The sequence below is a fragment of the Polyodon spathula genome, chromosome 6 (genome assembly GCF_017654505.1).
Source record: "Polyodon spathula isolate WHYD16114869_AA chromosome 6, ASM1765450v1, whole genome shotgun sequence".
Classification (NCBI taxonomy): Eukaryota; Metazoa; Chordata; class Actinopteri; order Acipenseriformes; family Polyodontidae; genus Polyodon; species Polyodon spathula.
In genome coordinates, this window is record NC_054539.1 from 69,230,453 (window position 1) to 69,250,143 (window position 19,691).

At 37.7% G+C, this 19,691-nt stretch overlaps 2 protein-coding genes across 3 annotated transcripts; one reads left to right on the top strand and one right to left on the bottom strand.

Annotated features, from left to right (window-relative positions):
- The first annotated feature begins 870 nt into the window (after positions 1-870).
- adam17b (ADAM metallopeptidase domain 17b) lies at positions 871-13,263 on the top strand. Its single transcript, XM_041253569.1, has 19 exons — positions 871-1,255; positions 2,755-2,893; positions 3,514-3,647; positions 3,869-3,957; positions 4,130-4,295; positions 5,735-5,871; positions 6,294-6,380; positions 7,005-7,118; positions 7,899-8,043; positions 8,197-8,285; positions 8,679-8,831; positions 9,453-9,652; positions 10,138-10,241; positions 10,527-10,661; positions 10,858-10,985; positions 11,365-11,443; positions 11,811-11,899; positions 12,205-12,261; positions 12,592-13,263. Exons 1-19 carry the CDS (start codon positions 1,069-1,071, stop codon positions 12,940-12,942), a joined length of 2,583 nt encoding a protein of 860 aa, XP_041109503.1. The 5' UTR covers positions 871-1,068; the 3' UTR covers positions 12,943-13,263.
- Positions 13,264-14,697: 1,434 nt separating this feature from the next.
- On the bottom strand, positions 14,698-19,267 carry iah1 (isoamyl acetate hydrolyzing esterase 1 (putative)). 2 transcript variants are annotated; one of them, XM_041253571.1, is made up of 6 exons: positions 19,137-19,267; positions 18,672-18,724; positions 17,846-17,997; positions 17,157-17,318; positions 16,562-16,683; positions 14,698-16,119 (listed from the first exon to the last, which is right to left on the bottom strand). In XM_041253571.1, the coding sequence occupies exons 1-6, from the start codon at positions 19,197-19,199 to the stop codon at positions 15,931-15,933; spliced, it is 741 nt and encodes a 246-aa protein (XP_041109505.1). In that variant the 5' UTR covers positions 19,200-19,267; the 3' UTR covers positions 14,698-15,930. The 2 variants fall into 2 exon arrangements, with proteins under 2 accessions (XP_041109505.1, XP_041109507.1); XM_041253573.1 differs by lacking the exon at positions 18,672-18,724 and having other exon boundaries at positions 19,137-19,255.
- Between the last annotated feature and the right edge of the window lie 424 nt (positions 19,268-19,691).

Sequence of the window (19,691 nt, forward strand, 5' to 3'; positions counted from 1 at the left end):
GAAGATTAAGGCCCACATTTAGGAACATTCTATCACATTAAAATTCTTCCATTTGAAACTGATGGAAATCTACAATCAAAGCTGTGTTAATAATGCTGAAAGCAACACTACTTGAATATGAACAATCTGAGGTGTGTACTAGTAAGCGAAGCTAACTCTGCAGTTTACATGAACTCTAAACGATGCTTTTTTTCTGTTTCTAGACTTGATATAGCAGTTCAAATGTATTAACAGAATTGCCATGTGCCAGACCAATAGCAAAGCTCTATTCAGATCTTTTAAAATGTTCTCTTTTTCATATGGTGTGTAACACCTTGTATATGAAATATAAAGTGGTCGATGAAGGTGTCTGGGTGTCCTAGTGCTAGATATATCCAAGTGGGTTAGAATTACGTTGCTGACTTATACAATTGGCACCTTAATACTGTTTACAGCACTGGTCTGAGGTAAAGAACAGAATACTGAGGTTTCACTACACTATTAACAGTTCATTTACGGGACAGAATGCCCTTCCCCTTGTATTTTGTGCTTTACATTTGTAGATAAATAAAGGGTCGCATTTTGTCACGCCTTTTAAAAAGTTAACGTTTATTTTTAGTATTATACCAAAAAAAAAAAAAAAAAAAAAAGACAACTACATGATGTGATCCTCAGCTGTTTAATTGTACAGCACATCTCGTGTCCAATCTACACATCAAATCACAGCAAAGTAGTACTATTTACAAAACTAGTATTAAGTCTCGTCAGCCATCCCCAGTATCATAAGAAGATAATTGCATAACACTCACGGCTCGCTCGAACCATATAAATAACAGTATGATAATATTATAACTGAAATCCCATCCCGGATAGCGCTTTCTCAGCCTTCGATACGCAGTACTTCCGGCTGTGGGCGCTTTCAATGGACATACGGGTAGTGGTCGATTCACTGGAGCAGTATCCACCGCAGATATCGTGGCTAGTTATTGGAGTGAAAATCGATCGAGCTAGATAAATCTTTAGAAAGTGCCATTATTATATATTGGTGAAACCCATCTATATTGGAAAGAATTTACATCTCTCAACGCAATGTTGAAAAGAAAAACTGGAGGTGCCTGTGCTGCAGTGAAACGGGTTCAGGCCAGCTTGGTCGCGCCTGTCAATGTCTTGATGAAACTACTTTTAACTTCGTTTTTACTTCTAACTTCTGTCTTTTGGGTACATGGAGCTGTAAGTCCCGTGGAGTCCGCAATATTGGAAAACGACCACGAGTTGGGTGAGTAGCGGGGGGGATAGAAATATCTTTCTTTTAAAAAACAACAACACAACAGAAACGTTTTTGCTTGTTGTTTTACAGGCCTGAATTGTTTTGTTTTTGGCGAGGGAGTTGATAAATGAGATCGTCCAACTAATAATAAATACATGTTGGTACAGAACAGCCTGGATGAGTAAATTACGTTGTTTGGGCGGAGGGAGCGAAACTGTTTTTCATTTTGTACCGGTATATGTTTTTTTTTGTTGTTTTTTTTTTAGGAAGTGGCTTGTAAACAGTTCAGCAGTAAGTTGGGAATGTTAAGAATACTTCTCTAAGTCTGTGGATGTTGACGGCTAGGTATACATTAGTTCACGTTGTAACTGACAGTCACAGTGACATTTTTACTGTACTGATAATTAAGACCTGGAAAAATATATGCTACGGGCTATTGTTTGGCAAAGGTGGGAAAATCACCAGCGGCTATTTATTTGTTAATGTGTTTATTTAAAATCTACGAAATCCCTAACTCCCACAATAAGCTGATTCTCTCTTTGGATCTCCCTTAGACTTAGAGATAACTTTGTAAGTTATGAAAATAGTAGAAGTAAAATCTCACCATTGACCCGTCAGTTTCACAGTGACAGTGTACATAAAGTCTATGAGTAATACAATCTGACTCAAAGAAAAGATCTCGTAAACGCGCAAGGCAGCTTCTCCATTTTCTATGTTATTTATGCAGGGCTAATGTTCATGTTTGCCTCTGTATTATTGTTATTTGCGAATTCCTGTATTTAAATTGTTCCATATCTATAATTACAGATTTGAAAACTGAATTACAGGATTGTTGTGGGAAACTAAGGTTCATGCGATTTGAAGAAGCAAATGTGTTGCAATGTTTCTGATCTGCAGAAACAGCACTCTAACTTGAATCTGATTTGAAGTGACTGGTTAAAATGTATCATTCAGTACAATTACATTTTGGCATGAAACCAGAAGTTGGATTTGACTAGGTTTCCTGAACCTAGTTCAGTGCCGGTCTTTTTAATTGCATTACTTCGCACACGCTATGGGGTTCTACCACAAATAAACCTCTTCTACTGAATGGATACCCAATAGGGGCGGTGTAATCTTTGTATTTTAAACATTTGTCTAGAATATTGTAAGGTGGAAATAAATAAAATAAAAAAAAAAAAAAAAAAAAAAAGTGTTATATTTACGTAGGAATACTAAAATAAACTTTTTTTTTTTTAACATGTTTATTTTTGTATTTCATAGTTATGGGGGGGATGTTACTGTACATCTCATTGTAAGGGGTTCTGACTGCTGAAGTTCAGTCTTTTTGAGTGACAGTGAATTTGAAACCCATTTCTTCAAGCAAGGTGGGCTTTCTTTCTTTCTATCTTTTCAGTAGTGGATTGGTTGGTCTATAGTGGCCAGTGTGGTTCACTGTTTTAATGAGATCTTTATCAGATATCCAAGAGTATATCCTTCATGATACTAACACCTGCTCTCTCTTTCAGAGTCGCAGCAGCTCAGCTCGCTATTATCAGACTATGATGTTCTCTCATTGTCCAGTGTCCGCCAGCACTCTGTGAGAAAAAGAGACTTGCAGCCTGCGTCCCACATGGAACGGTTGCTGAGCTTCACAGCCCTGAACAGGTAACCTGGTGCAATTCATTGACATGCATTTATATTATTTCTGTTGTGACTAACTCCAGCCGAAGGTGAACATGTCCTCTGTGATCAGCCATCAGTCACAATAGGAGAGTAATACCCATTGTTTAGATTCCCAGACTGCAGGATATGTTTGGGTTTTGTCTGCCTCTGTAGGTATTTCAAATTTATTGGAAACATGTGTGTATACTTTTGTAAAGCCAGTTAAAAATAACTCTTACTTTGATGGCTGTCCAGTACTAGTACAGGGTTACAATTTTAAGACAAACTAAATTGCTTTTACAATGCTAGTTAAGTAAAATTGTCAGTGGTTTTTCATTAATGGAGGTTTAAGGTAATATTTTTCACCATCCCATATAAGTTAACTGTAAACAAGTGGTGTGATATGTTAAGTTTTGTCTGGATCTGGTATATTCTATTATCTTGATACAAAGCACACTGCTGTGCGACAACATTAATGCTTTAATATAAATAGTCCTATAATAAAGCAGTCATTTTAAATTGTGTAGTAAAGTAACTGATTATGAAATTCAGATGCCTTGTATTTTATTATAAATGCCCAGTTCAATTCTCTTTTGATTTTGTCTCTCCTTTTTGTTTTCCAGACATTTCAAACTTTATTTGACATCAAGCCCCTACCACTTTTCAGAAAACTTTACAGCAGTGGTGGTAGATGAAAATGGCAAAGAAGAAATATATCCCGTCCAGTGGCAGAACTTCTTTACTGGACACGTTGTTGGTTAGCAGTTCACTTTATTTGCATTTCAGAACAAAAGTTCTGTGTGACCCTCCGTATCTAACAAATGCGTTCACAATTGGCCTTATATTATCTCTGGGTCTCCAGCAAGCCAGTAACATGTGTGTGTCGCCTGAAAGCAGTGAATATAAAGGGTTCACACCGGCATAGTAAATAGATTCTCTTTCGTCTGTTAATAATTTTGGCTGTTGTTTCTTTTAAAGGGGAACAAGATTCTCGAGTGCAAGCGCACATCGATGATACTGACTTCACGGCCCACATTCTTACAGACGAAGGAGAGTATAACATAGAGGTATGCAGTTTCATTTCTGAATGTTGTATTTGTATTGTGTTAAATATACTTATAATTTACTGCTGCCTTTTACCCAAGATAACCTGTGCAACACAGTATTTTTTAATAGCATGACACTGGCTACTTAAATAAATATCTACTCTAATGGCATTCCCATGTCTGCGCTTCCCAGCCACTTTGGAGATATGTTAACTCGACACCGGATGGCAGAATGCTGGTGTACAAATCAGAGGATATCCGAGATATTGGGCGTCTGCATTCCCCCAGTGTCTGTGGTTCTGTTAAAACAGATGGATTATTGCCCGAGTGGTACAGGGAAGCAGAGGCAGACGGAAAAGGTTGGTGTCTTTTGAAGAATTGATGGGCATTTCTGCTCCCTTAAGCTTGTGTTGTACTCGCTGGTTAATGTTACTTTATTCAATTATCTAAATCATTTTGGATTCATTAGTAAAACAATTCTGTTGTCTTTTTTTTAATAACATAAATCTGTATCAGTGATTGATAAAAACCTGTTTGAAAGGTGTTTTGTCAAGTTATTGATTAGGCAGACACAGCAGCTAATCTAATGCAAGTAAAGCTCTTAAACTCAGCTATTCAGTGGGAGTTCATCTCTGCTTATAGATTCTCTGCAATGATTGCTGTGTGTTGCTAATGTTTTTAGAACCCCGTGTTTTTCGCAAATACGAAATAGTATGAAATAAAACAAAAATGGAATATATAAAACCAAAAGTCATTATAAAGCTAACGTAGAATGACATTTTTAAATCGGGAGGTTTATACAAAAAAAAAAAAAAAAAAAAAGAAAACTAAATAAATACTTCCAGTCGTAGTTGTCCGGGCTCAGCCATTACCATAGAAGGGTCTGAAGGGAAACGGAAGCTCTGACTAGCAGTTGCGCACGTGTGTAATTTAGAACGAGTCGTTTGTAATTAAAATTGTGATGGAAGAGAAGAGACTTTGTTTCTAAAATGCCTAAATCACGCATGACAATTAAACAACACTGCAAAGAATTTGAGCATGAGAGAATTTATGCAGCGGGCGGTGACAAAATAATGATGTGCCGATTTTGCAACTGTTAAGCATTAGCTGTTTATTCCTTTGGTGGAAAATATGTCTTATTTGCATTAATATGCTAAATCTCTATGTTATTTCAAGTGGTGCAAAGTTTGCATTGGAGCAAATGCTGTTTTGGTTTTGAATGGATTTGAATGATTGCATCTGCTTTGCTCAGTGTTTAAATACTGAGAAACCCCAAGTTTGTTGTATACAGACCTGCTTCAGTGAAGTGAGATTGAATACAATTCCTATTCTTATTGTGTGTGTGTGTGTGTGTGTGTGTGTGTGTGTGTGTATATATATATATATATATATATATATATATATATATATATATATATATATATATATATGTGTGTGTGTATATATATGTGTGTATATATATATATATATATGTATATATATGTTGATCTGATTGTGTGTTTACAGAGGGTATGGACAGTAATTACTGTAAATAGACAGTTATTGTGTTGAGACAATATTACTGAAAAGACACAAGCTTGGCTGTATCCTGAAGTATTTTCTTTAACATTTTTTATTTATTTTTGGAACAAACTACAATTTACATTTAATTCTAACCTTATCTTTTGTTTGGGAATTGTATTGCAGTTCAGTAGAAATACATTAAATCTTTTTTTTTTTTTTTAAATGCAGTTAAAATTAAGACTAGAGTTGTACCCTTGTTTTATTCCCATCATAACTTGTGTGTATTTCTGTGCAGAGCATCTCCGTCGAGAGAAAAGGCAGAAAAGCAGCCCTGATTCCAAAAAGAATACCTGTAAGCTGTTGGTGGTGGCAGACTACCGCTTCTTCCAAAACATGGGGCGTGGCGAGGAGAGCACCACTATCAACTACCTTGTAAGAGTCCTGGAATAAACCAAGCCTGTGCCTGTGCAGGAGCAGCACTTGTTCTGAGAGAGCACACGTCTGCAGCTGTTTTCAGTGTCTGTTATTAAGCTTCCCTTGTGTGGTGCATCTGTCTTCTTGTATTTTTAACTGCTAATACCTCATAAACCGTTTAAATCTCATTGGGCAAAATCTAAGTTTGACCTGTGACCTAATATGGAATCCATTTTATGTCGATATGACTGTTTGTTTCCCAGAAGATAAAGACCTTAGAGATACTGGCTTCCTGCGCGGTACACTGGTATTTTTTGTTTGGTGCAAAACTGGGTACCGTAAAATAATAATTGGCTCTTTTGTGGCTGTAGTTATAGAATTATTTGTTGTACTTTGAAACATGTCTGATGCTAAATCAAGACTTGTTTTTCCTCTTACAGATTGAACTTATTGATCGAGTGGATGACATTTATAGAAACACAACCTGGGACTATAATATGCAAGGATACGGCGTGCAGATAGAACAGGTCTGTAATAAGAACGCTTTACTGATCATTCCGTATTGTTCATGAAAGCCTAACTCCTTCTAAGGGATTCCTGTTCTCACTTTCCCATAGAAGAAATCCAAAATGTAACTACTGTTCATTACATATTTTAATGTTCTTGGGGTTTTTGGAATTATTTTTAAAGGTTTACCGATCAGAAATGTAATAACAATTTTACAGTAGTGCAGTGATAAAATTATTCAAACATATCAATTTTTATGAACTGCTTTAGATTATATAGGTTTCACAGCACATGGAAACATAATAAAACCAAACAGATAAATTACTGTTTTATATTTAAAATAATAATAATAAAAGTGTGAGAATTACAACTCTGCTATTGTGTAGGAGAGTTAAATGTATTTCATATTTGGTTTTTTATCTTTTTTTTTTGTGAAAGTGTTTTAATCTTGAAATTTCATGGAAGACTGTATATTAGAGTCATTCCTCCATAAACCCTAGAGAATCTCAGATTCTGTTTGGTATTAAGAACAAGTCCTTAGGAAACATTTGAATTGTATGAATGCTGCAGTTTTTCTGGGAGAGATTTGAAAATATTTTCTTGAAGATACTAAGGTGTGCATTTTTTTTAAACCACAATTTTAGATTATTGTCAACAAACATCCCACTCGCACTGAAAAGGGCAAGAAGCATTATAATATGAATCGGAGCTATCCAGATGAACAGAAAGACGCATGGGATGTGAAACAACTGTTGGAGGTTAGCCAGTCTAAAATGGAATATTCTAGGTTTTGGGTCATGTATTTTAGTTTAGAGTGATTGTAATGCATTTTAAATCTACTTGTTTATTGTCAAAAGTGGAATCAAATCTCAATTAAAGGAAATATGTACCTTTTTGTATGATCTCAGTAATAGTTTTCATTGGTTTTTGCTCCAATATTACCATCTCTTGTAAAATAGCTGATATATATATATATATATATATATATATATATATATATATATATATATATATATATATATATATATATATATATATATATATATATATAAACTTCAAAGTCTAGCTGCCAGACAAATTGGCGTTTTTCAATCTGTAGGCAAATTCATTGACCAATCAGAACACTGTGTGTGGGCTGGTTTGTTTATTTGTAACATGCTAAATATCATTTAAAAAATTCAGTGACCTTCTATTTGCAATCTGTTCATTTCCAACAAAAGTCCCAATTACCTTTAGATTTGCAAAAAGCATTTTGGGAAATACAGCACATTTAAGGAGTATCCTGTTCAAAATGTATCGTGGGGAAAAAAAAAATACTACTGCAGTAGCATTTTAGTTTTACTGTGTCCTAGAATAGAGCATTCTTGCAGACTTATGGTCTGGTTCCTTGTACCAGCTATTTCGAACCACTGCTGGAGAATGTACCAGGTCATTTACTAACTTCCTGTTTAATACCGAGGACATTCAAGCTTTTTTTGTGTGTTTTAAACCCTTGGGTTTGTACCTTGTGTAATCTTTTTTTCTGTTTTTGTCTTCAGCAATTTAGTATAGATATTGCAGACCAGGCCTCCAATGTCTGCCTTGCCCATCTGTTCACATACCAAGATTTTGACCAGGGAACCCTGGGACTGGCATATGTTGGGTCTCCAAAAACACATGCACTTGGAGGCATCTGTCCTAAAGGTAAGAAAGAAGCAGGTTTTATGTCCACCGTAGAGGGGGTGTGAGCAATGTAGTCTACTTTTAGTCGTTAAAGGTAGCCATTTTTCATGTGGGATTGTGTAATTTTATATAAGTTACCTAAGTTTCTTGCACTTTTTTCTTTTTCCCCTCCAGCGTACGATTTCAAAACTGTGGGGAAGTCCATCTACTTGAACACAGGCTTGACCAGCACCAAGAACTATGGGAAAACCATTCTTACCAAGGTTAGTTAAACTGATGCAAACGGACTATATACATCAGAGTAAACACAGCAAAAAGTGGATCAAACATTTTCAGCATATTTTGTTATTTTATGTGTTGCAAAGTCAGTATAGACACAGAGAATAAGATTTTTGAATATTTTAACAATCATACTTTTATTTAGTTAAGAACATAGATGCAGTGTAACTACTGTGCATGTGTGTATGTATACTTTTTATCAACATTTTCTAATTGTTTCAATTTGTACAATCTGCTGTTTTTTCTTTAATTACGTTTTGCAGTTTGAATGACGAAGAGCTGCCTCACTGAGATTGGTGTATTGCAGCCCAATGAAGAATGACCCTCCTGCCCAATTGTTTGGAATTTGAATGACTTGGATGTGTCTTTTTGAACAGGAAGCAGACCTGGTTACAACTCATGAGCTGGGCCACAACTTCGGAGCTGAGCACGACCCTGATAACCTCTTGCAGTGTGCCCCCAGTGATGACAACGGAGGGAAGTATTTGATGTACCCCATTGCAGTCAGTGGAGATCATGAGAATAACAAGGTACTTGCTCCACTGTCATGCGTGTGTGCATTGAGTCCAATTCACTAATACAGTAAACTTAGAGTAAGCAGCTTCAAATTGCATGTTTTACTCTTCCCTTAGCTTTTTATGATTTTCCAATCGTTCCAAATGGTTCTTCTTGAAATTACGTTTCAGTTGTCAAGTAGGAATAATGGGTCATTCTAGTAAATTAATTTGCTTCAGTTAAGAGAAAATTCATCCTGGAAAGCATATACTGGGATATTAGTTTTCAACGAAGTAGTGTTTTGATAAACAAGTCTTTATCCACTACCTAGAGGAAGAAAAAAAAAATGCTTTGACGTGTTTTCTCTACTTCTATCCCATTGCTACATAAAGAATACCCTTTTCTCTGGGCTAGTGAACTGTTCAACGCTATTGGAGGAGGCAAGGTCGATCTTGGACGTCACATCCTTTATGTGTCAGCAGCTTAGAAAAATAGGAAGTGGCACACAATAGTGACACCTGGACAACAGGGTTAATGGTGACAATAAAACTGATGAGAGGAATGAAATTTGAGACTACAGAAGTATACACAAAACATAACAATGTCAGATGTTGCCGGTGTAATGCAATGGTTTTTGCTTGTCCCCCAACCCCCAGAGATTCTCTGAATGCAGCATTAAGTCAATTGCCAAGACTCTGAGCAGCAAGGCTTCTGATTGCTTTAAAGAGAGAAACAACAGAGTGTGTGGCAACTCTCGCGTGGACGAGGAAGAAGAATGTGACCCAGGGATCGTGAACTTGAACGACGACCCCTGCTGCACGTCCACCTGCAAGTTCAGACCCAACGTGCAGTGCAGGTAAGGGTCTCCTGCTAACCCACTAAACCCCTTCTCATTTCCAGTCATGTCACCAGGCTGCAACCTGCAGTCTGTACCTAATATACAAAGAAACCTTTAAAATTGTATCTGATTGTTGTAAGGGGGCTCCTTTTCCATTGCAGTTTTTAAAATTCCAATTCAATCAACAGGCCATAATCATAGTAGTTATCGGTAGAGCAACTACTTGCTCCCATATTAAAACAGAATGATTCATGGCTCATCACAGCTGTAAAAGAAGCAGGACTCAAAGAACTTCACAACGGACAGTGAAATGGTGCCAACACTACATCATGGAGCAGTTATTAAGTATCCCAATGCTGCTTCAACTGCTAATATCTCCTAATAAAATATTTCAGATGCTATCTTCATATTATCAGTGTTATGGAAAAATCCCAAGTAATTTAACAAACCCAGTTTGCCCTTGTGGCACCTTTGACCACTACTGTTCTTTGTTGATTTACCAGTGACAGAAATAGTCCCTGTTGCAAGGGGTGCAAGTTTGACCAAGCTGGAAAGATTTGCCAAGAAGCCATCAACGCCACCTGCAAAGGAGAGTCTGCTTGCACAGGTCAGTCACCGCAGTGTCCAGATCTGCAGCTGTTTTTCAGGATCGTTAAATTCCTTTACAGCAAAACCGGCAGCCAGCTGTGACAGCCCATCTTTACATGACGGGTCCACAGACAGCGCTAACTCTTCTCTTTTGTTGCCTTGTCTTCTGGGGCGGTCTTTTGTATTAAAATGTGTCCAGTGCTTAGTGTTGCATTGTTGTTATCAAGCAAGGCCCCTAGGTATGTGGAAGAGCTTGCTTTGAACCGTTTCTTATACTGCCACCTTTTCTCTTTTAAATCTTCAGGCACGAGCAGTGAATGTCCTCCTCCAGCTAATGCAGCCGATGACATTACCTGTGTGGACAACGGGAAGTGTCGGCATGGGGAATGCATCCCTTTCTGTGACGGGCTCAATGGGCTCAAGTCTTGTGCTTGTAATGGTAAGGACCATTAAGTAGAAAGTGGCTTTGCATTAATCGCACAGATCTTAATAGTTGTTTATATTGATGCAATATAGACTCCCTATCCATAACGATTTGCACTACCTTGAAAAAACGTGAGCTTTGTTTCATAGACTATACAGGCTATTACTGATCATATTCACAACTGAGATGCTATTTCCTTCTGTATTTACAGAGACAGACAACTCTTGTAAAGTTTGCTGCCGAGATACAAATGGAGTGTGCAAGCCTTATGAAGATCTGGGAAAGTTCTTGTACCTGCGCAAAGGAAAGCCCTGCACTGTAGGATTCTGTGACGGAAGTGTGAGTGATAGTGCTTTATTGTATAGAGGTGTGGTATTCTTAGGTATAAAGACTGTACACTCGAATTTCTCAGCTACGTTCCATTACCAGTGTTTTAATACAACTCTGTTCTGGTACCTTTGCTGTAGATTATGTCTGATTGAACTAGAACTTTTGTACAATACATGAAATGATTAGGCACCAGGAAGCAGCAGAAACCTGCAGCAACTTTTCATCTATAGCGTTGTCTTTTAAAATATCTGCATATTATAAAACGAATTGTGAAATACCAGCAATCCAAAAGATATAAAACCAGAAGGAATAAGGGACCAGTGGTATTGCTAGTGCTAATAACAGGTAAGAAAATCAGGGTTTTAAAAAATCTCTTAAATACTTACAGGGCAAATGTATGAAGCAAGTTCAGGATGCTGTTGAGCGATTTTGGGATTTCATTGAAAAACTTGACATCAATACTTTTGGTGAGTTGTCATTTGTGTGTTTTAATCGAAGATTGTTTGCATGAATGTGATGTGCCATAGCCCTATAATAATAAACAGTTTAAATCATCACCTATAAAGATATTTTCCTTCCTCTATAAACCTTTACTGTGGTCAATCCACTGGTACGGCGAAAATGACCTGTTCAGTGATTTAGCAGGCAGCTCCATATGTGGATTCTGTACCAGGTAATGACCGCTGCGTCTACAAGTGAGATAAGGACTGTTCTACCTGTGAGGTGTAGAATATCCAAGTGTCTACAGCTATTGCAAGTAGTCTGCTCGGTTTTTATCATGGCCTTGTACCAGTTCCCAGGCATTAGACTGATTTTGTTTTTCATCTCCTGCAGCAAAATTCCTTGAAGATAATATTGTGGGTTCTGTGGTGGTGTTCTCTCTTATTTTCTGGATCCCACTCAGTATTCTTGTCCATTGTGTGGTAGGTACAGATTGAAATTCAAACGAAAAACATGTGCCTTACTCCTTTTTAATGCCTTCTAATCCATAGAGGCTCTCTATTTCTGTTGAATTGGGTTGACTGGGGTCTTCTCGCTACAGCCACTATTTAGATAGAGGTCTAGCTTTGAATCCCTGCTCAGCCGCTAACACCACCTTACCCCATCGACCCCCAAAAGCTTTCTGTGCAGTTTAGAAACCCATCCAGTGATGTATACAAACTGGCTTTAATGTCCTTGTACCTGTATACTGTGTTTTTTTACATACTGTTTGTGTTCCATCATCTAGGATAAAAGACTCGACAGGCAATACGAGGAAAACACCAAATCGTTTTTCTATCCAAGTGTAAGTTCAGAGAATCACTTATTAACCCTTGTTTAGGGGGGGGTGTTGGCGAAAGTCTTCAGGGGCAAGTGATGGCTGATGAATTCTGAATACAGCTATTTGTGGTGTTAAGATATGCTGTATAAACTATTTGTCATGTAAACATAGACATGTAATGACAAGGCTATGAAAAAAGTCATTGAACTGAAGAAAAAAAAAACAATTGTAGCGATATGTCACATTTTAGTAGCCATTTAAGTTTTTTGTATTTAGTGTGTTTTAGTTTTTGGTGGGAGTGCAGATGTTACTGCTTTAAATTGGATTTATCGGTCTGTTTTCTCCTGCATGCAGAATGCGGAGATGCTGAGCAGCATGGACTCTGCCTCTGTGCGCATCGTGAAGCCCCCTTCCCAGGCAGCTGGCCGGTTCCAGCCCTCGCACACACAGCCCTTAACCACAGGGCCACCTTCTGCTTCGGTGGCACCCAAACCAGACCTGCCACGCATGGCTACCATCCAGGAGGACCCGAGCAGCGACTCGCACCTCGACGAGGACGTGCTCCAAGAGGACTTCCCCAACAGCGGCACGGCAACCAAGTCCTTCGAGGACCTGACTGACAACCCTCTGACCCGCAGCGGCAAGGCTCTGTCCTTCAAACTGCAGCGACAGGCCCGCATCGACAGCAAGGAGACAGAGTGCTAGCCTCACACTCGCCAAACACTGCCTTTCGTTATTATTTACTGTTTCTTTTAGTTTGGAGGAAGTGTACATATTTGCTTAACTGTGATGCACATAGTGCAGGTTTTACTATATAAAAAAATTGGTCTGTTGGGCTGTGACTTGCTAGCTACAGTTTGTTTTGTAGAAAACAAAAACAAACAAAAAAACAGTATCTGTGTAACTGTGTATTAGGGATAAAAAGGTCTCCAAAATGGTGTACACCTATGCCCAACAGTTTTGCATCACCTACAATTTTAGGATTGAGACCATAAACAAAAATAAACTATATTTAACATCATGTAATCAAAGAAACTACAAAATGATATCGCAAGCCTACCGGATGCCATACAAGTAGTACAGTATTTCAAGCTAGATGTCAATGTCACATTTTTCAATTTGTCAGTTTTCGTTAAGTATATGGGAAAACTACAAAGCGGTATGTAATTCAATATGTTAACGTAACATTATTCAGCAAGTTTCATTCGACTTTATGAAGCACAATTAGTTCATTCTATAGGCTGATGCAAAACCTTTGGCCATAGCTGTAGTTTGTCCACAGAAGACTAATTGGAGCAGTAATTACATTTATTGTTTAAGCTAATGTGTTTTAGGTATGATAGCTACATCGTTTGGTGGGCCTGTATTATTGAACTGGGATAAAGGATAGACCCACTGTCTTGAGTCTTTCATGCTCGGTGAGATTCTGAATGATTCACAAGATAAATGTAAAACATGTAAAGCCACTTCTACCAAGGTGTTACACGTTTGAAACTAACAGCTGTCTCTCAAAACAGGCCTAGCAGCGGATTAATATTAAGTGCACTGGTGTAAGAAACGCTGTGGTGCTTTATCCATACAGCACAGCCGGTATTTAGTCAGAAAAAAAATCCTAAAAAAGAAACATCCTTTCGTTTTTAAATGTACACTGTTGTTGCCAATCCTGACTACTTTGCCTTTAACTATTCTTGCTGACCCCCATTCCATACTCTGTGTACTATTTTTATAATTTATTTTCATTCTGCCTGTTCTATTATTGTACTCATTTTTATTAGTAGTTAAAATACATGTCACTGTACACTTTTGAGAAACAGCCAAATAAAGGTCTGATAGAAAACTGAAATAGATACACAAAAGTAATTATCTTTCATATTAAGTCTTATTGTTAAGCATTTAAACACATAAGATGAAGAAAAATCCTTTCTATGGCTATTTCTCAATATTATGCCAAATGCACCCTCCAAATATAATAACCAATGTCCAATTGGAGATTAGTGCCTTTTTAAACTGCAAAAAAAAAAAAAAAAAAAAACACTTTTCTGCTGCATGACAATGCGAACGACCACTCCAATCAGGGACATATACATAATGCACAAACAACACTTACTGCACATGCAATCATCTCTCAGCATGCACTGCTGGTGAAAACTGCTTTCTCTGGGATAATGCTGTGATCTTGAAGTAGCATTGCAAAGTTCAATCATATTACTGTAGTCTACAACTAATTGTAATTACATTGTGTTCTTTTGTACAAGATTCTTATAAAATGTCAAATGCATCTTCTGCCAATTTTAAAACTATCAATACCTGGTTTGTGTGTGTATGTATGTGTGTGTGTATGTATGTATGTATGTATGTATATATATATATATATATATATATATATATATATATATATATATTTACTTTGTAAACCGTAATGCCACACTGATCACCAAGTCCTCTGTTTTAAAAGGAGTCTTTTAGCCCCACTTAAATGCATACTTTCTTAGAAGTTTGTACCCTGCTTTTGAAGAGGACACAGTAAGAGACTTACATGCTGTGAATGGCCACACCTTATCAAGCCAACCCACAATTCCTAAGAATATTTACACCTGTTACCCTTGCATTTAAAAAAAATAAAATAAAAATCATCTATATTGGTAATTTAAATGAAGGGGTAAATTTCACATAACACATGAAACAACCTTGTGGCATTTAGAGTTACACCATACTGTATAAATACTGCTTAAAAAATAAAAAAAACACTGCATTTGGTGCAGGTCTCTCTCTTCCCCTGTAATTAATATAATTCACTTGTAAAAGCAAAGAAATGTTTGCCAGTATGCTATTAAATGAGCTGTTTTTGTATTAAATATACACACATGTGGATGTTATTACCTGAAACAGGCCATAGAAAAGCACCACAGGCAGGAAAAATTAATCAAGACCCATTTTGCCCACGAAAGTTAATAAATTAATTAAAAATGACTCATTGTGCAATGCAGTACTTCTATAGTTTTGGTTAAGTAAAACTTTAACAATTGTATATACAAACTTAAAACTAATGACTTATGGTTTTTTTTGCCCATCCTAATTTAACATACAGTATAGTATATCTCTCTTGACTGACAGATAAAGCAGTCAGTGGCTAAAGCCGCATCATCCTCACATGAGCTCCACTACCAGGAAGTCAAGGCAGCTCAAGAGATTTGAACAGTCCTCGTGCAGAGGAGACAATTGAAAGCGTTCTGTTTGGCCGACATTCGTCATACACAAAAAAAGACACTTGCATCTACATGTTTTCCTGCTTACATCGGTGCATTTCTGCAAGCACTCGCTTAAATCATTTTATTTCAAAACAAATTCAGTGAGTGATTCATTTGAAAGCATCAGAACAGTTTTCCTGGAAATACTTTTCTGAAGATCACTGTTCATTTTAAAACATCCCTGAGTGAAACATTATGTGGTTGTCTCCTTTAGGAATCCCAGAGTACCTTTGTTCTTGCAATGTATGCAAGAGCAAATAATACTGTGTGTGTTCGTGTGTGTGTGTGTATAGAGTACTACATAACAGACAAATAAACAGTCTCAACAGTGACTTGAAATAGGGTATCTCCCCCAAACAGTGGTTTTAGCAGCTTGGGAGCTTCTCAGGCTTGCATGTAGCAAACAGCTGCACGATTGGTAGGTTTCAAAGACCCGATGACACTGCTATTTTTCTTGACCAGAATCTTTCAGTAGGCTTGTTTCAGGACTATGAGGATCCACGTCTGCCCAGTATGGCAGGATCAGGGGCAGGCTGGCCACTCGCTTCTCCAGTAGATGCCACAGGTGCAGTGCGACAAACTCGTTCCCTTTGTCTGACAAGTGAAGTCCATCAGACAAATATGAGGAAAAATCCTGGGAGCAAAGAAAAACGACAGCTTTAAACTCCCTCGAGTCAAAGTGAGTGAAAAGCAGGTAAACAGGAAAATATGTCATGCAAACCTGGGGGTCAATAACTTTCTGTGCCATGCACCCTCTGTGGATAATTTATGGAAGCATAATGCAACATAAAACATTTAGTGATTTAACATATCACTAATCTTGGACAACTTTATCTCTGGTACGGTTAGGATTCTTTTCACTTTTTTACCGATTGGATGGTGATTACCTTCATGACATCAATGTGAACAGGTCAAGTAAGTGGTACAGTTTATTAGAGGTGTTCTACAATGCATTAGTATGCTTATGCTGCAATCCTCACAGCTACCAGGAACAAACACAATGCAAAACTGATACAAAAATGAGCTTTTACTACATTTAGTATTACAGCGTTGTGCCACCATTTGCCTGTGCTTACCTGGCCATTCTTTTGCATCAGGGTCCAGAGATCAAGGACCTCAGCCCCACACTCTGCAGCTACCTGAACACAGGCTTGGGCATACTGTCCAGCAACGGCATTGAGACGGTTCAGAGCACACCCTAAGCCAGGGGAAACAGAGTTACACCAGGTTTACAGAAAACACTCATGTTAACTCACGTTCATTCAAATGTGGGCTTGCTCATTCATTTTTTGGTAAACTTGCAAATACTCTGAATTCAACTGAGTTTTTAAAAATGTACTACAGTGTTACATTATGCAAACTGAATCCCCCTTGTACTTTGTACGACGGAAATCAGTTTTAGTAACAGCAGCAGCAGCTCTGACAGGACTGATCGTGGGTTTTCAGTTGGCAAGTGCTTCTTTATCCAGTACACAAATTACTGTAGTTCACATGGATCTCCTCAAAATGAATGGCTTAAAATTTCCACCCCCAAATTCCCTTAAGGGATTATAAAGCCGCAATCATTTATAAATTGCCACTTATGCCTCCACAATAATTAGTACCAATTAGTAGCTTGCAGATAATAAACCAGTGTTGGTATATTTGCATGCAAGTTGAACATTTCTACACCTTTCACAATGCACTCCTTTTCCCAAGCTGCCTCGTCCAGAGGGGGTGATGTTATTAGAATAACTTTCTCTTCAGGGACACCAACAGTCTTCAAATACTGGACCATGCTCTTAAGGTTCAGAGCATACTCTTCAATAGGGATGTGTTGCTGTGGGTTCTTTTCTGAAAAAAATAACCAACCCGGGAATTAACAACAGTGCAATACACTCCTCTGTATTGCCTGTTCTCATTGTTATAGTTTACTGCCGTTTGTCATCAGTCTTTGGATTGTACAAATAAAGCATCATTGATCACGGCTGCATTCCTGCACCTGCACAGTGTTAACCACTTTGCCACAAGCTATCACTGTGGGCTTTCATGGTGTTAACTGCACCTCTACAATAAATATCCATCCGGGAGGCGTGATCTATTAGTTGATCTGGAGTTGGCTTGTGACTCTCAGTCCTGCTCCCTCTCACCAATACTGTCTATTATCATCTCAAGAACACGGTTTAAGATTTGACAGCTTGCTTGACCGCGCATTACCCTACTGTACGCCTCAAGTCAAGCGGAGAACTGGTTTTAAAACCTTGCTCCAACCTGCTGCCAACCTGTTATTCCCAAAGTTCAATTCCAGGTTTGCGGTTTTGTCATTTGTCATTAAACACTTAAAGAAACACAAACAGATGTGCAGTAAAATTCAATACTACCTTTCAAGGCACAGTCATTTGCTCCGAAGAAGATGGTGACTGCTGCGATGTTCTGTGTGTCCATGTTCTCCTGGTTGATAACCCGTGGCAGAATAATCTTAGCCCATTCGCTATTATACCCAGACAGACCACGATTTATTACGTCGCATTTCCTTCGAAAAAAATAAATACAAATCCAAAATCCAGTGACAAAATTCTGCAACTTTGCATAAGAAACATATCTCTTTAGTGTATATCTGACTGTAAAAATATGTAAAACACCAGGGAAGGGGTGTAGAACAATCAACAGACTAAAATGAAAATCAAAGTAATACAATTAATAAATAAAACTTCTCTTTGATGGTTAACTGACCCTGTTTCATATAAGAGCACCATCTTGTATTGTGCACATAATGGGTGCTTTATCACTCTCTTTCACACCCAAACAGCAAGTGTCCAAATAATTTATAATCTGTGTCCAAAATTGACATAATTTGTTAATTTCAGATTTCAGTTAATTTCTCCAAACATGTAACAAAGCAATGTCTACAAAGCAGTTTTGTGTGACAAAGATAACAGAGAACTTCATAGCGTGACCAGTCGTGTGTCATCTCAGGTGTGCAATGCCAAATATACTTTCAGAACAGTGCAGGGATGGAAATGAGGCTCCCTTTGCATAGCAGTTTCAGCTATTCCTGGTGTCACTGTGACTTTAACAATACAACCAACTGTGGCTAATCAAGTGTGTAGTAAAACCTAGAATGGGTGAAACTGCTACCCAGTAGGGATCTTATAGCAGTGGAATAAGGACATGTAGATGGAATGGACTAGACTGTGAAAAACTCACCGAGCAAGCTTACTTGATATGGAGGACCCCCACCCGAAATGTTCAAAAGAAAACTACATTTAAAAAAAAAAAAAAAAAACCGGTGTTAGCGCAACCAAAAAATAAATAAGACTGACAGCCAAACACAGTTAACTCCTTAAGACAAAGTATAAATGCTGTCTCAAGAGTTTCGTTCAATTGTTAGGGGGAGGGGCATCGGCAATAGTTAACAATGTTAAACATTATAACAAATTGCTCTCTGACCCGGTCAATCGAGTACTTATGAGCACAGTAATTATTTGTCGTACCAATGCTCTCAAACACCGTAAACCTTAAAAACCAAACAAACAGGCCTTGGCGCATGTCCACTTTTATATAAGAAAATGGTTTCACAACCTAAGTTGGCAAGTTGTTTACATGGCTATTTAATGCCATTACGTACTTACTGCAATTATATTTACATATTGGATTCGCTATTCTTCCTACCTGTGTGATAGAGTCTCCATAAAGAATGACCTTGGGCCATACAATGCTCTTAAATCTCGACATTCTTGAAAAAAATAGAGAAACTAGACAGCTCGATCACGGCGGTTTCTCCACGCAGCTCTCGCAGCCACAGAGCCTCTTGTGTTCGACCCGAGAATGACAAGAGTAACATTTGTCTACTTCGGTGTTTGCACCATTTACGAAAATGTTTTAAGCTCACCCTAAAATTGATATGCAATAAATGCAATAAATAAATAAGATAATGTAAGCCATATTTAACAGGTAGAATGCTGTACCATATTTTATATTGCAAACTAAATTACTTATCTTAACACTAACTGTATACAAAAAACAAAACATCAACCAAAAAATGCAAAAATGGGACTGTACCCTATGTATTTTGGCTGTAATCTTTATACACATATACTTACCTGCCTCTGCAGTAAAAACGCTGTACTTGGAAACTGACTGTAAAAACATGCTCCTGCTACTACAGTTGTTTTTAGATGCTGTTTAATGTAGATAACACCTTTAGAGCTGACATTTCGACATTAT